The sequence below is a fragment of the Panthera uncia genome (genome assembly GCF_023721935.1).
Source record: "Panthera uncia isolate 11264 chromosome C1 unlocalized genomic scaffold, Puncia_PCG_1.0 HiC_scaffold_4, whole genome shotgun sequence".
Taxonomy (NCBI): Eukaryota; Metazoa; Chordata; class Mammalia; order Carnivora; family Felidae; genus Panthera; species Panthera uncia.
The window spans coordinates 77578793-77593812 of record NW_026057585.1 but is presented as its reverse complement, the minus strand read 5'-3'; the positions used below and the strand labels follow the sequence as shown (position 1 = coordinate 77593812).

Below are 15020 nucleotides of genomic sequence, written 5' to 3'. Positions count from 1 at the left end.
AGGACTTCTGCTAGGTGTGGTTGAGAGGGACAGAAGCACTGAACTAAGGTGGCTAGAGACTAAACGGCTGAATTTCCTCTGAAGTCTTCACTGTGAGCCCCTGTCGGTTTAAGGAGCAGATTCTTGGCAGATCTGTGTGGTTGGGGACAGTTGGGGCAACACCAGGAATGTTGGATTGTTGGAAAGCATTGACAATCCTTCACTCCTTTCTTTTGAAGGTTGACTTTGAGGTGACAATCCCTGGGGAAGGGAAGGATCGAATCTTCAAGGTTTCCATCAAGTGGCTGGCTATTGTTAGCTGGCGCATGCTCCATGAGGCCCTGGTTAGTGGCCAGATCCCTGTTCCCTTGGAGTCTGTGCAAGCCCTGGATGTGGCCATGAGGCACCTGGCATCCATGAGGTACTGGGTGTAGTTAGTATCTGGGCTAGTAGTGGTGGCAGAACTGCTATGTGGGGTTGGGGGGTAAAATGAGCACATACTAAGGTCCCACAGTATGCCTTTCAAATAAAACATTCTTTGAAGCCCTACCATATGCCAAGTGGTATGCATATACATTTAGGTGGTTTAAAGCCTTGGCCCTGTCCCTTTTAGATATCTTTGGACCTTCACCCCATCTGTCCATGCAGGACAGAGAAAGGATAGAGACTTGCACAAGGTCAGTCATACAACTAGTAAAGGATCAGAGCTGGAATTAAAGCCCTGGTGTCCTGCCTTCCAGGCCAGGGCTCCTCCGTGCCCAGGATGCCTCACAGGGTGGGGGCCTGTGCCCGAGGGACCAGTTCTCTGCCTGTCCCTGCCAGGTACACCCCCGTGGGCCGCTCCTTCTTCTCACCGCCTGAGGGCTACTACCACCCGCTGGGGGGTGGGCGCGAGGTCTGGTTCGGCTTTCACCAGTCTGTGCGCCCTGCCATGTGGAAGATGATGCTCAACATTGACGGTGAGTGGGGAGAGCTATGGAGCCAGGGGCACCCTGAGTCCAGTGACCACACTCCCAGCCTCATCCCTCCCAGCTCTGCAACCACACTCCTAGTCTAATCCCTAAAGCCCTGGTACCCCTCCCCCATCCCGATACCCTATAAGGAAGAGGGTGTAAAGAACAGTGCCTCCATTTATACTGAAAGACTGAACCTAAGTTGAGCTCTACCCACCCTGTCCCCACAGTCTCAGCCACTGCCTTCTATAAGGCGCAGCCAGTGATTGAGTTCATGTGTGAGGTGCTGGACATCAGGAACATAGATGAGCAGCCCAAACCCCTCACGGACTCTCAGCGTGTACGCTTCACCAAGGAGATCAAAGGTGAGGACCCAACCAGGTGGGGAAGGGAAACGGCACTACTTTCTCTTTAGTCCTAAAAGGAAATCCCCTTGGGATATGTTCAGGGGAGAGGCCAAGCCTGGTTGCATGAACAGCCTTTTCCAACCTTGACTGGCAGTGTGTGTATCCCAGGTCTGAAGGTGGAAGTGACCCACTGTGGACAGATGAAGAGGAAATACCGTGTGTGTAATGTTACCCGCCGCCCTGCCAGCCATCAGACGTGAGTTGACAGGCTGCTAAGCCATACCATTAGTGGAAGAGAGCTGATATTTCAGCATACTCCTTTCACTTCCTGTGCCCTCCCCCATTGGTCCTGAGGATGAGCCCTGTTTTTCAAGATAAACTTTGGTATCCCTCCTCCAACCTTCCCAGATCCTTGATACTCTCCTTACCATTTTTACCTTCTTGGTCTCCACCTCTCCTCCTTGGTCCTTTATTATGGAGCAGGAGTCTTCCCCTGACTGCTGTCTCAGTTCTGTTCTTTCTCAACTTACTCTTCCACCTGAAAGAGAAAGCTAGGCTCCTGGGCTCATTCCATCTACCTTCTTGACCTTAGACTACTGGTCTGTGAGTGCCTATTGGATACTGGGCTTTATGCTCAGCACTAGAAATGCAAATGAGTCAGATATGGTCTTGACTGTTGTGGAACTTGCCTCTCAAATCTTTGGCTTTACTCTGGGAGCCCTGTATTGCCTGCTTTCCCACGAGTGGCAATGCTCAAAGAGTCTGGATAGGGATGAAGCCAAGTCTGGGACTTCCCATGGTTGTAAGTCTAAAGAGGTGGGATTAAATGCTGGGCCCTGACACCTTCTTCCCTTCGCCCAAACAGGTTTCCCTTGCAGTTGGAGAGTGGACAGACTGTGGAGTGCACAGTGGCACAGTATTTCAAGCAGAAATATAACCTTCAGCTCAAGTATCCCCACCTGCCCTGCCTGCAAGTTGGCCAGGAACAAAAGCATACCTACCTGCCCCTAGAGGTGAGGCTGCCAAGTAATGGCTGGGCTGGAGAACAAGCATTGTACCTGTGCACTAATCATAAGAGTTCTGTTCTTCCATTCGTAGTCTCTTAGTCTCATTTTGAAGTTAGGAAAATTGACATTCTGAGAGGCATGAGGTCATTCTGTGAAATGTAGGCCCCATTCTTACCTGCTACGTTCTTTCATTATCCCTCATCCTGCTCTCATGTTCTATCAGGACTGCCAGGCAGAGGTAAAAGCTGTGTTTACTATTTAATAAATAATTAGTTCATTCAGGACAGATATTTCAGATACCCACATTCATGTCCTTTTAATTTCTCTTACCCTGTCTGGAGCTGGGGATCCTAAATGACCTAGAGATGTAAGTATACCTTATTTTGCAGAAAATGGAGATAGGTATTACCTATAATGTGAATTCTATTCATGTTATCAATGTGATGATCAATGTGTCCTTTTGAAAAAGTTTTAGTCCCAAGATTGATCGTATTTTTATGCTTCAGACCTTTGAAATCCTGCAATTAAAGAATAGTAATGCTATTTAAGCCATAGAATACAAATGCAGAGTCATTGGGCTATATTTGATTTGGTATACACACACTAGCCAAAATGTCTTTGGAGAAATTATTGCTGACTACTTCATTGTTTAGTCTAGTGCTACCCAAAATGTGGTCTGTAGACCAATAGCATAGATATTACCTGGGTAGGAGCTTGTTTGAAATGCAGAATCTTAGGTTCCACCTAGAACTATTGAATCAAAATCTGTCTTAACAGAATCCAAAGAGGACTCATGAACATTAAAATTGGAGAAGCACTAACCTAGAATGACATCTTACTCTGTTCCCATAGCAGGAGTCAGATAGCTGGGACCAAAGCTCAAGCCTTCTGTGAGCTTCTAGGATTAAAAAAAAAAATTTTTTTTATGTTGATTTCATTTTTGAGAGACAGAGAGAGACAGAGTGCAAATGAGGGAAGGGCAGAGAGAGAGGGAGACACAATTCAGAGAAGGCCGCAAGCTCTGAGCTGTCAGCACAGAGCCTGATGCAGGGCTCAAAGCCGTGAACTGCAAGATCATGACCTGAGCCAAAGTCAGATGCTTAACTGACTGAACCACCCAGGAGCCCCTAGGATTTTAGAACTAGCCAGAGGGAATTAGGCTGAGAAGCGATGAGATCCCAAAACCCAAGAACTCTGACTTTAGTTAATAGCTAGTGATACATGGAAAGTGAGAGGAAGGCAGTATGTTCTTTTGAGGTGTAAACAAGAGTCTTCAGGGACAATCCCAGCTTAGGCTATCTACTGTAAGCTAAATTATGTTAAATATATTGTCAGCAAATTAACATTACTTTTGTTGAAACATTAGTTTCCAAGGGGAATAATTTATATAATGTATATTTTTATTCTTGTTGTTTGTTTATTTAACAAATATTTATTGAGCTCCTACCGTGTGTCATATGCTCTTTTAGGTGCTGGGAATGTAGAGATTAACAAGACAGACAAGGTCCCTGCTGTCACGGAGCTTACGTTCTAGAAGGGGGAGATAGACAATAAATTGATAAATAAGATAGTTTCAGATGGTGGTAAGTGGTATAAGAATAATAAAACAGATTAAGGGGATAGAGGTAAAGGAGGAGGGGGTTGGAGAGCCACTTTAGTTATTGTACTCAGGGAGGTCCTTTTGTAGGAGACATTTGAGTCCTAAACTATGAGACAGAACCAATCTCGTAATAACCTGAGGAAAGAACCTTTCAGGCAGGAGGTAAATAATAAGTACAAAGGTTCTAAAGCAGCAGGGAACTTGGATTTTTTGAGAAATAGAGAGAAGGCCATAGTGGCTGGCGTGTGGTATATGAGGGGAAAAGTAGTAGGGGATGATTTCAGAGAGAGGTACAGGGTCTTATCATGTAGGCTTTTATAGCCAGGTGGATTTTTTTAAGAATAACTTTATCGAAATATAATCCATATACCATAAAATTTACCCTCTTCAAATGTACAATTCAGTGGTTTTTAGTATATTCAGAGTCGTATAACCATCATCATTATCTGATTGTAAAACATTTTCATCATCCCCAGAAGAAAACCCATACCCATTAGCAGTCACTTACATTCCTACTCTCTACCAACCAGCCCCTAGTAACCACTAATCTATTTCTGTCTTTGTGCATTTGTCTATTATGGACATTTCATATGAATGGAATTATATGTGGCTTTCTTTTGACTGGCATATTCACTTAGCATAATGTCTTCAAGGTTCATTATACTGTAGCATGTGTCAGGATTTTCCTCCTTTTTAAGGCTGAATAATATTCTATGTATATACCACTTTTAAAAAAATGCATTCATTCATTGATGGACACTTAGGTTGTTTCTACTTGTTTAGCTGTTATGAATAATGCTGCTATGATTATATGTGTACAGTATTCATTCTAGTCTCTGCTTTCACTTTTTTTGAGTATATACTCAGAAGTGGATTTACTGAATCATGGTAATTCTGTGTTTAATTTTTTGAGGAATCCCCATACTGTTTTCTACAGTGGCTGTACCATTTTACATTCCACCAGCAATGCACAAGAGTTTCAATTTCTCCACATCCTTGCTTTTAGTCTTTTCCTAGTGTTGATTCTGTAGCTGAAATCATCAATCAAGAATGCTACAACTTTAAGGTGCTTTTAAGAGAGCAACCTTGTAATTTTTGACAATTCTGGATTTTTATTAATTGAATTGACTAATTTGTGTATTCTTTGGGATATGGAATTTAAAGGCAGGTGACTTTGTTCTGCATTTCCCTCTCATTGTTCAGCGTGAAGTTTGGAAATTAGAAGGAAAACCAGCACTTACATAGTGTTGGCCCTGTGGGAACAAGTTATATATTTCATTTTGTCTGAATCCTCACAGCAACCCCCATAGATAGCTAATGCTTTCTCCCATGACTGAAATTAAAGAAGCATAGTCTCAGAGTAGTTAAGAGACCTGCCCAAGGTAATATCACCTAGAAATGGCAAAGCTGGGCTTCAGATTCAAATCTTCCCAACCTGCTGGCTCTCTCTACTCTCCAAAAAGGCTTCCTGTTCATGGCATCCTGAATATAGTATATTGGGGAATGGAAGTCTTTCACATTGCTAGAAAGTCTTTTCTGATCTCCACTGTGTTCTCTTGGGCCCCAAACAGAGGAACACATGACAGGATATTCCTCACACCAACAGAGGATGCTGTCAGCCAACTGAGACAGTGGTTTCTGTAGTCCAGGGCTCAGTGATCATCTGTAGGCTGGGGCTCAAGCATTAAGAATCATTTCTAGTTTTCCTGGTGAGTTGCAGGGGAGCAACTGACTGCTTGTCACCATTGGAGAGCTGTCTATTACCTTAAGAATCCAGTTTGTGTACATTGAGTTTTTTAGTATGCAGAAGAGCTGTTTACTGGGTCATTTGGTAAATAATAATTCATGCTAGAGTTTACTGAGTGTTTACTGTGTTCCAGAATTGTACTCAGTCCTTTAAGTGCTTTATTTTATTTAGTCTCCAAACAGCCCTATGAGTTTGTTTCTGTTCTCCCCAATTAACATGAGACCTGGGCCCAGATCTGGCTCTGGATCCCAACCTCTTAATGACAAAGTGGCTATATTGCCTTTGTATTGCAAGTGGATATTTTCTAACTTACCTATCTCTGCACAGGGGATTTTGCAGTCCCGTTCCCAGGGCTGACAGCCAAGGTCTCTTCCCTTATTGTGGGGCTCTGGGTACAGGGTGGACTGTACTCAAGCCAGAGCTACCTGTCCTTCTCGTTTCCTCAGGTCTGTAACATTGTGGCTGGGCAGCGCTGCATTAAGAAGTTGACCGACAACCAGACTTCGACCATGATAAAGGCTACAGCTAGGTCGGCCCCAGACAGACAGGAGGAGATTAGCCGCCTGGTCAGTAGGGCTGCAGAGAAATGTATGCTTGGTTGCTCAGTCATTGGGGCCCCTGGTAGCATAGATGCTTTTCTGCCTTGGCAGGATCCTCAGGAGAACACAAGTCTGGATTTCTTGCCTGGGATTCCATAGGACTGCTCTTGTTTCTTGACCCTGTAGCTACTTGGCTTCCTATTTCTTTTTCCCTCCTGTATTACTTCCCTGTGTTATCCACTCCCACTTACTTCATTTTCCACTTTCCCCCCTTTTTTAGGGCTATTACTTGCCAGCCCCAGCTGCTCTTCAGGGCTTTCTCCTTGGGACCCAGAGGGTGAGCAGTATTGCCAAGCTGCTGCTCCCCTGAGATCCCCTTCTTTTGTCTTACAGATGAAGAATGCCAGCTACAATCTAGATCCCTACATCCAGGAATTTGGGATCAAAGTGAAGGATGACATGACGGAGGTGACAGGGCGAGTGCTGCCGGCGCCCATCTTGCAGTACGGCGGCCGGGTGAGCAGGGTCAGGGCCAGACAACATCTCTGGGGCATATGGTGGGGGGAGTTGGGTTATGTTTCCAGGGGCTTTTGTTCCCCTACTCACCTGGCTCTACTGAGGCTCACCTGGACGCCCCCTCTGCCTATCCCCAGAACCGGGCCATTGCCACACCTAATCAGGGTGTCTGGGACATGCGGGGAAAACAGTTCTACAATGGAATTGAGATCAAAGTCTGGGCCATCGCCTGCTTCGCACCCCAAAAGCAGTGTCGAGAAGAGGTGCTCAAGTAAGGAGGGTTGGGTGTATGGGTGGAAGGGTGGGAAGGACCTTAGAGCTGCCTACCTTCCCCTATATAGCCACAAAGAGCCAAGATTTGTTCTGTAGTCTTCTTTCTGACTTTTGACCCTGCTTCCTTGTTCTTTCTGGCTCAAACTTTTACCTGCTCCTTTTCTGTCCATCTGTGGTCAGAAGTCTTGATGAGGAGCTGTATCTGTGTCAGAGATGATTTCAGGGCATGAATCTCCTGAGGGGGTCCTGAATTATTTTATTGTTATAATTATTAACATTGGTAGTAAATAATAGTAGTGATGACCATAGTGTTGTACCAGCACCATACCTAATTTTATGTTCTCTCATTTCATCTTCACAGTGAGTAGGTGGTGGTATTTCCATTTTCAGGAAACTGAGGCTCAAAGAGTATCTTGTACAAGGTTTGCATATCAAGAAAGTGTCAGAGTTGGGATCAAATTAGATCTGAGGTTTCTAAGTTTCTATTCCTCATTGGAAACAAAAGGTTCTCTGAGCTATTCTCTCCTATGCATACAATATTTTCATTCAAGTCCAAGTGACCTGAATTAGATGAACATGAGTTGTAAGGGCCTCTTAGCTACCTGTGGCTGAGAGACTAGGAATAGATGACAGCAATGAAGAAAATGATACAGCCAAATGGTTTAAAGGAACATTTTAGGGGAGTAATGGTCTTGGGTGAATGAATAAATAGTAAAGAAGTAACTGACTTTTCCCTGCAGTCTTATTATAATAATTATTATTTTTTTAATGTTTTATTATTTATTTTTGAGAGTGAGAGGGACAGAACACAAGTGGGGAAGGGAAAGAGAGAGAGAGAGAGAGACACAGAATTCAAAGCTTTCTGAACTGTCAGCACAGAGCCTGATGTGGGGCTTGAACTCACCAACTGTGAGATCATGACCTGAGCCGAAGTTGGACTCTTAACCAACTGAGCCACCCAGGCACTCCCCCTGCAGTCTTATTATTAATGAGGTATTTCAAATACCACAAAATTAACCCATTTAAAGTGTACAGTTGATTAGTGCCTGCATTCTTTTGAAGCAGTTGCTTCTTTTCACTCTGCGTCCAGAATAGGGTCAGTGCACTCCTAGGCTGAGGAAGAGCTGGTGGAGCTGACCACTTTCATTATTGACAAGGATGTTAGAGCTTTGTGCCCTGGCAGGTTCAGCTGGCTTTGGGATTTTAATGAGAATTAGTTACAGTAGCACCTGATGAATGTGGGGACTCTGGCTGCCCTGCCTGTCCTTCTCCCCTCTGCTCTCAGATGCCGACTACTACCATCATACTTACAGTTTCTTTTAAATGAGTTCCTCTTGTCTCCTTTCCTGGGTTTTTGGGACTTTAGCACCATTTGGGTCAAGCCATTCCCAGCCTTGGCCTAACATTGGAGAGTTGGCCCACAGCAATATTGGAAAGGCTCCCAGCTCTCTGCCTTTGTGTCACCTTATTGGAAGATAAATTTTTTTGTGTGCTTCTCTCTTATTCCCATGTCCAGTTCGAGAAACAATCCATTGTTTTGGATATTTTGGGGTACAGAAACTAATAAACCTAGAATCTTGGAATTGGGAGTCAGTTCATCAGACATCCCATTCTCTCAGTATCCTCAGATGCAAGGGGTAAGAATATGGCTTGTATACCTGCATCAGTGGTACCTAGTTGGATGTTTGGTTCTAGGCTAAAGATTAAAATCTGGGAGTCTGAAGGTATGGCAGTGGATGAGATTGTCCAGGAAGAATGTAAATAGTGAACAGAAGCTAAAGACAGAACTCTGAGAATCTAGAAAGGAAATAGAGCAAAGTTCCTAACTGTGTATGAGGGATGGGATCCCCAGAGTACAGGAAAAGGCATCCTTTCTACTGAGACAGAGGGAGAAGAGGTGGCTGTGGAGGTGTATAAATTGGTAATTAGGGATGGATGAGGGTGTCCTAGGGTCAACCCTCAGCATTTTACTTCTGGCTAAAGAAGTCTTGTTACCTCAGCTATATCACTTTTAGGACAGGATTTCAAGACCTTCTCCATTCTAGACTTTTTTTTTTTTTTTTTTTTTTTTTTTAACGTTTATTTATTTTTGAGACAGAGAGAGACAGAGCATGAACAGGGGAGGAGCAGAGAGAGAGGGAGACACAGAATCTGAAACAGGCTCCAGGCTCTGAGCTGTCAGCACGGAGCCCGACGCGGGGCTTGAACTCACGGACCGTGAGATCATGACCTGAGCCGAAGTCGGACGCTTAACCGACCAAGCCACCCAGGCGCCCCTCCATTCTAGACTTCTTTAAACACATCGTGGTCCCCAGCACAGGACACAGTATACCAAGTGTGATCTGGTGGTAGAGAGAAGATTGGGAATACCACTTTCTGTGAAGTAGAGACCCACTTATTAAATTTGACTTATTAAATTTGATGTTCCTTTATATCCTCAATCCTAGTTCCATTCCTGCCTTCTGATGTAGCCACTGTCATGAACTATCATGACCTTCCTATCTAATTTATATATTTTGTAAACCTATATATATATGCTTTTAAATTTTATATGATAGTATCATACTGTATTTATTTTGTGTGTGTGTTTACTAAATATGTTAAAAAATATTTATTTTCTTACTATATAGACTTTTGAATCTATCGTATTGCTATTTGTATGGTATATAATGTCCCCTAAACAATTCCTTTTATTGTCTACTTGTATATTGCTTTTAATCTGAATGTAGGATTTTCACAAGTTAAATTTCCTGCTACCCATTTCAATTTGTTACTGTATTTATGTAGTTAGATTTTTTAAAATCTGCTACATATGTACCCTTTCTTCCTTTCGTAGGGCAAAGCCCTAAAGCCAAAGAAAAGAAGCTTGTTTAATTATTTGCTCTTAGGTCTCAAAGAATCAGTAGGGGAGGAGGGAATTCATTTTTACTGAGCACCTCCTGTGCTGTGATCACTGTTGGAGCTTCTTTTAATATGAGCAGAAGCCTTTCTCTTGGGCATTTGCCTATTGCTATGGACTTAGTGCACAGGAATCAATTGCTGATTGGGACAAGGTGGAGACTCAATTCCCACAGATTCTTTCTCTGGGCTCCCTTGGCTCTCTGTTTGCACCATTAAATACTTAGCAAGCTTGGTTTTGTCCTACTCAACTACAAATGTGTTTTTTACACTGGCTGTGATCATATCTCATTTATCTCAGAATCTCTCAGTGGTTATCATAGTGCTAGGTACCTAAGATGGAGGCATTTATTCAGAGGTATTAAAGTGGGACTCACTGCCTCCTGTCATGATCATACTTGTGCTGCAGGAACTTCACAGACCAGCTGCGGAAGATTTCCAAGGATGCAGGGATGCCCATCCAGGGCCAGCCTTGCTTCTGCAAATATGCGCAGGGGGCAGACAGCGTGGAGCCCATGTTCCGGCATCTCAAGAACACCTACTCAGGGCTGCAGCTCATTATCGTCATCCTGCCAGGGAAGACGCCAGTGTATGGTACAGTTCTCTGGGGACAGTGATAATGAAGATAGGACTCTTCTCAGGGTAGCTCCCTGGAGGCTCCTAGGGAGGACTCAGTGTGGGTTCTTTGATCCAGCCAGAGTTCTTCCTTAATGTCATTATTCCTTTTATAGGAGAAATATCAGCCTATATGAGCCATTGAATCATCCCAGGTCCTGCTTACCTGCTCACACTCCATCCCAGTAACATTTACTGGGATCCTCTGGGTTCTGGTCTTTATGCCAGGCAAAGCTGGGCCAGATAGAGAAATGGGTCAGTCCAGACTCCTGTTCCTAGGAGTGTGTTGTCTATCAGGACATTGTAAAGCACACTCAAGTGGAATTTGTGGTGGCTCTGTAAGTGGTCTGTTGCCTGGGAATGACTTGGACTTTCTGAGAAGCTTTCTTCTCTCCCACTTTTAAGGAGAGGGGTGACAATATATAACTCTGGCACAGTTCTTTTACTCTCTTTTCCCTCCACGTCTCCAGTTTCAAAGGAAGAGCTGTTCCTCCTCTTACCTTGTTCAACCCTTGTATGCGCTTATTCCTATCTCATCCTGCTACTTTTGGGACTTCATACCCTTTAACCCTCCAACTTCTTCAGTTTCCCCACCCAAGAGCACATTACCACAATCATGCCATCTCCTTTAGCTTTTGTCTTCCTATTTTCTTGATTTTCTTCCTCATACCTTTTGAATGTGTTCTCTACATTTTCTAGGCCCTTTCCTCACCAGCTACTTACTCCTTTGCGTCTTTTATCTGTCTTCTAACTTTCTCCTAAACTTCCCTTGCAGAAAGCCATCTGTGACCTTTCTCACTTCTCTTGACTTCTGATATTTTCTCCTGTCTCTCTCGAATTATTTTTGTCATTACCAGATATGCCTGGTATTTTCCAGATTTCTGTATCCTGCCTTCTCTGTCTTTACATTCTAGTGAAATTTTCATTGATTTCAGTTGCTTAAATCATCACCTATTATTATATGCTATAATGTATTATTAAAATCTTGATCCAATCCTTTACCTCTGTCTCTCATTTGTTGCTTTTGACCTTTTTCCCTTCTATAGGAGTTTATTGATTACCTACTATGTGTGAGAAATACTGTGCTAGGTCCTAAATGCGTTGGTGAATAAAATGGATATATTGTCTGCTCTTGTAATGTGTTTTGGTGGACCATGTCTTTAGTATCTTCTCCTGTCTTTATTAGTAAGCTCTTATCTTTACTTCTTCTGTGTTTGGCATCATAATTGCTTCTGAGTACCTTTATCCAAATTCTGGAGGCAGTCTGTCTTCTCGTTGCTTCATCTCCAGTGTTCTTTTTTACAGTTTTAAGATACATTCTCTGGTCTCCACCCATACTTTTCAACTTAATTTTAACACTTCTTCTTTTTCTTTTTTCATTTAAATGTTTGTTTATTTATCTTTGAGAAGGAGCACAAGTGGGGTAGGAGCAGAGAGAGAAAGAGAGCACAAATAGGGGCAGAGAGAGGGGGAGACACAGAATATGAAGCAGGCTCCAGGATCCTAGCTGTAAGCACAGAGCCTCATGCGGAGCTTGAACCCACAAACTGTGAGGTTGTGACCTGAGCCGAAGTTGGGCACTTAACTGACTTAGCCACCCATGTGCCCCTCTTCTTAAGTCTTTCTTGAATAGGTTACTTGATGAGACCTTTTGTGACTCTACTCCTAAAAAAAACCTTCATTGGCTCAAATTCACAAAGTAAAAATTTTTCAGGGTCCTGATCTATGTTTAACTTTTCAGCTTTATCTTGTATTGTTCCCTTTGCCACACATACTGGAACGATCACTTTTTCTGGAATTAGATAGAATTTGAAATAGATTTTAATCCTGGTGATGCCAGTTTACTGATATAGGCAAATTACCTAACCTTTCTGAGCCTCATGAATTAATTATATAAAAAGCAGCATGTATGGCTCAATTGGTTAAGTGTCCGACTCTTGATTTCAGCTCAGGTCGTGATCTCAACAGTTGTGGGTTCCAGTCCCTGGTCGGACTCTGTGCTAACAGTGCAGAAACTGCTTTGGATTCTCTGTCTTCTCCTCTGTCTTCTCCTCCCCTGCTTGTGCGTGCACGCTCTCTCTCTCTCTCTCTCAAAAATAAATAAACGTTAAAAGAAAGCAACATGTAACAGTGCTTAGCACACTGTGGATACTGTAGATGCTCATTTCTTGCCTGTGCTTTCTATTCTCTGGTTTTGCTTACCTCATTTGCCTTTGTCTAAAATATCTAAGTACTCTTCTTATTCCCCATGTTGCCCTTAAAATTCTCTCTATCCTTCAAGTCCCAGTTTAAATGTATTTATTCCAGGGGCACCTGGGCAGCTCAGTTGGTTAAGCATCTGACCTCGGCTCAGGTCATGATTTCACGGTTGTGGGTTGAAGCCCCACATCGGGCTCTGCGCTGACAGCTTAGAGCCTGAAGCCTGCTTTGGATTCTGTGTCTCCCTCTCTCTCTGTCCCTTTCCCCACGTGTGCGTGCTCTCTCTGTCTCTCTGTCTCTCTCACTCTTCCTCACAAAAATAAACTTATTAATAAATATACTTATTCCCGGAAGCCATCTCTTATCCTACTTAGAGGATAAATCTTTCTGGAAATTGTATCAGGCTGCTGATCAGTTACTACCTACCTTGATATTATTTTGAGCATAGGGTAGATCTTATTTTGCTCTGAAACCTTCTTTCCTCTGCACATATAAGGTGGAACCTTCCATTGACATGATACTTAATAATTGCTTATGTAGTGAAGTTGGTTGATCTTCAATCCAAGTCTCTCTTGGACCTTAAATTGATGGCCCTTGGATGCAAAATAAGGATACTTTTTAGGAGAACTGCCTTGAGTAATTATCCACATTTCTGGTTCCCTCCAGCAAAGGGGAGAATCCAGTATTTGTTTTGCTTGGAAAGTAGTATAATGTAGTGTAGCATGCTTGGGGAGGTCAGTGCTTACTCAGAGAATTTTCCCCACCCTGGGCTCAGTAATGTTACACCTCTGTCCAGTCTCAGCCTTGATTAGGATTTTGGGCTTCTTCTACTTACATACTGTTTCTTGATTATACCACTTGGACAACTTAGCCAATTGTCTAGGAATTAAGCCAGCAGATGAGAAGAGCAGTTAGATTCTTCTAAAGACCCCTACCTTCCCTCCCTGGAGGCCAAAGCAAGGTCAGTTGCATTGTGGCTGCCCTAAGAATATAGAAGGACAGTGTGACATTTGCCCCGTTCTGATCTGGTACTGTATCTCAACCTGTCCTTAGCATTTTCAACTCCATACTTTCCACTAAATTGATACTATTGCCTTTTTTTTAAACGTAAACTTTTTATTGTAGTATACATATAGAAATCTTAAGAGTTCAGTTCACTGAATTTTTACAAAATGTCACACCAGGGTAACCAGTACCCAGTTTGGGAAACAAAACATTACTACAACCTCAGGCTGCTGGTCACTACAACTCCCCATTAGTGGTAATCACTTTTCTGGCTTCTAATATCATGGATTAGTTTTGACAGTCTTTGAACTTTATACAAATGAATTGTTTATTATGTACTTTTTGGTGTCTGGCTTTTACTCACTATTATGTTTGTGAGATTCAACATGTTTGTTTAGTTGTAGTTTATTGCAGTTTTTCCATCATTGAGTAAAATACAGTTTACATGTATTTATCCATTCTACTGTCAGTGGACATATTTGCATTGTTTCCAGTTTTTACTATTATAAATAATGCCTCAGTGAACATTCTTGTACATATCCTTTGAACATATATACCCATTTTGATTGGGTGTGTATCTAGGAGGGATTTATATGTATATATATATATATATATTTTTTTTTTTTTTTTTTTTAGGAGGGACAAGCAGAGGAGGGGCAGAGGGAGAGAGAGAGAGAATCCTAAGCAGGCTTTTTGCCCAGTGCAGAAAGACATGGGGCTTGATCCCACAACCATGAGATCATGACCTGAGCCAAAATCAAGAGTCAGACGCTCAGCCAGCTGAGCCACCCAAGCACTCGAAGAGGGAAGTGTACGCTTTACACTTAAATCAGCAGTGTATGAGACTTCTAGATATTTTATATCCCTACCCAAATTGGTATTCTGTCTTTCATTTTAGCCGTTTTTGTGGTATTCCGTAATAATTGTGTTGTGCTTTTAATTTGATTTCTCTGATGATTGATAAAGTTGGATATCTTTTTATATGTCTATTGGCTATTTCAGTAGCGTCTTTTGTAAAGTGCCTGCTCAAGTCTTTCCCTTTTTTTTCTTTGCCTTAACTACTTTTTTCTTACTGAGTAATAGATGTTCTTTATAATTCCTTTACTTAATATGTATGTGCATTATACATATCTTCTGTGCTTTGTGGCTTGTCTTTTTGCTTTCTTAATGGAGTCTTTTGTTGAACAGAAATTTAAAATTTTAATGTAGTTCAATTTGTGTAATATTTTTTCTTTATGGCTAGTACTTTCTGCATTCTGTTTAAGAAATCCCAAGATCATAAAATAATGGTCTATGTTTTCTTTAAAAAAGTTATATATATATATATATATATATATATATA

The 15020-nt window shown here is 42.4% G+C and overlaps 1 protein-coding gene across 2 annotated transcripts in view; it reads left to right on the top strand.

Moving 5' to 3' along the window:
- Window positions 1–15020, top strand: part of AGO1 (argonaute RISC component 1) — a 37618-nt gene that overhangs the window by 9548 nt on the left and 13050 nt on the right. For both annotated transcript variants that reach the window (XR_007454825.1, XM_049617506.1), the window contains exons 4-12: window positions 219–400; window positions 802–938; window positions 1163–1297; window positions 1448–1535; window positions 2145–2292; window positions 6080–6199; window positions 6566–6688; window positions 6826–6959; window positions 10269–10453. Coding sequence is in view for 1 of the 2 variants with exons in the window: in XM_049617506.1 (XP_049473463.1) it covers window positions 219–400; window positions 802–938; window positions 1163–1297; window positions 1448–1535; window positions 2145–2292; window positions 6080–6199; window positions 6566–6688; window positions 6826–6959; window positions 10269–10453 (1252 nt within the window). In the remaining variant the exon portion in view is untranslated. The remainder of the gene's footprint in view (window positions 1–218; window positions 401–801; window positions 939–1162; window positions 1298–1447; window positions 1536–2144; window positions 2293–6079; window positions 6200–6565; window positions 6689–6825; window positions 6960–10268; window positions 10454–15020) is intronic.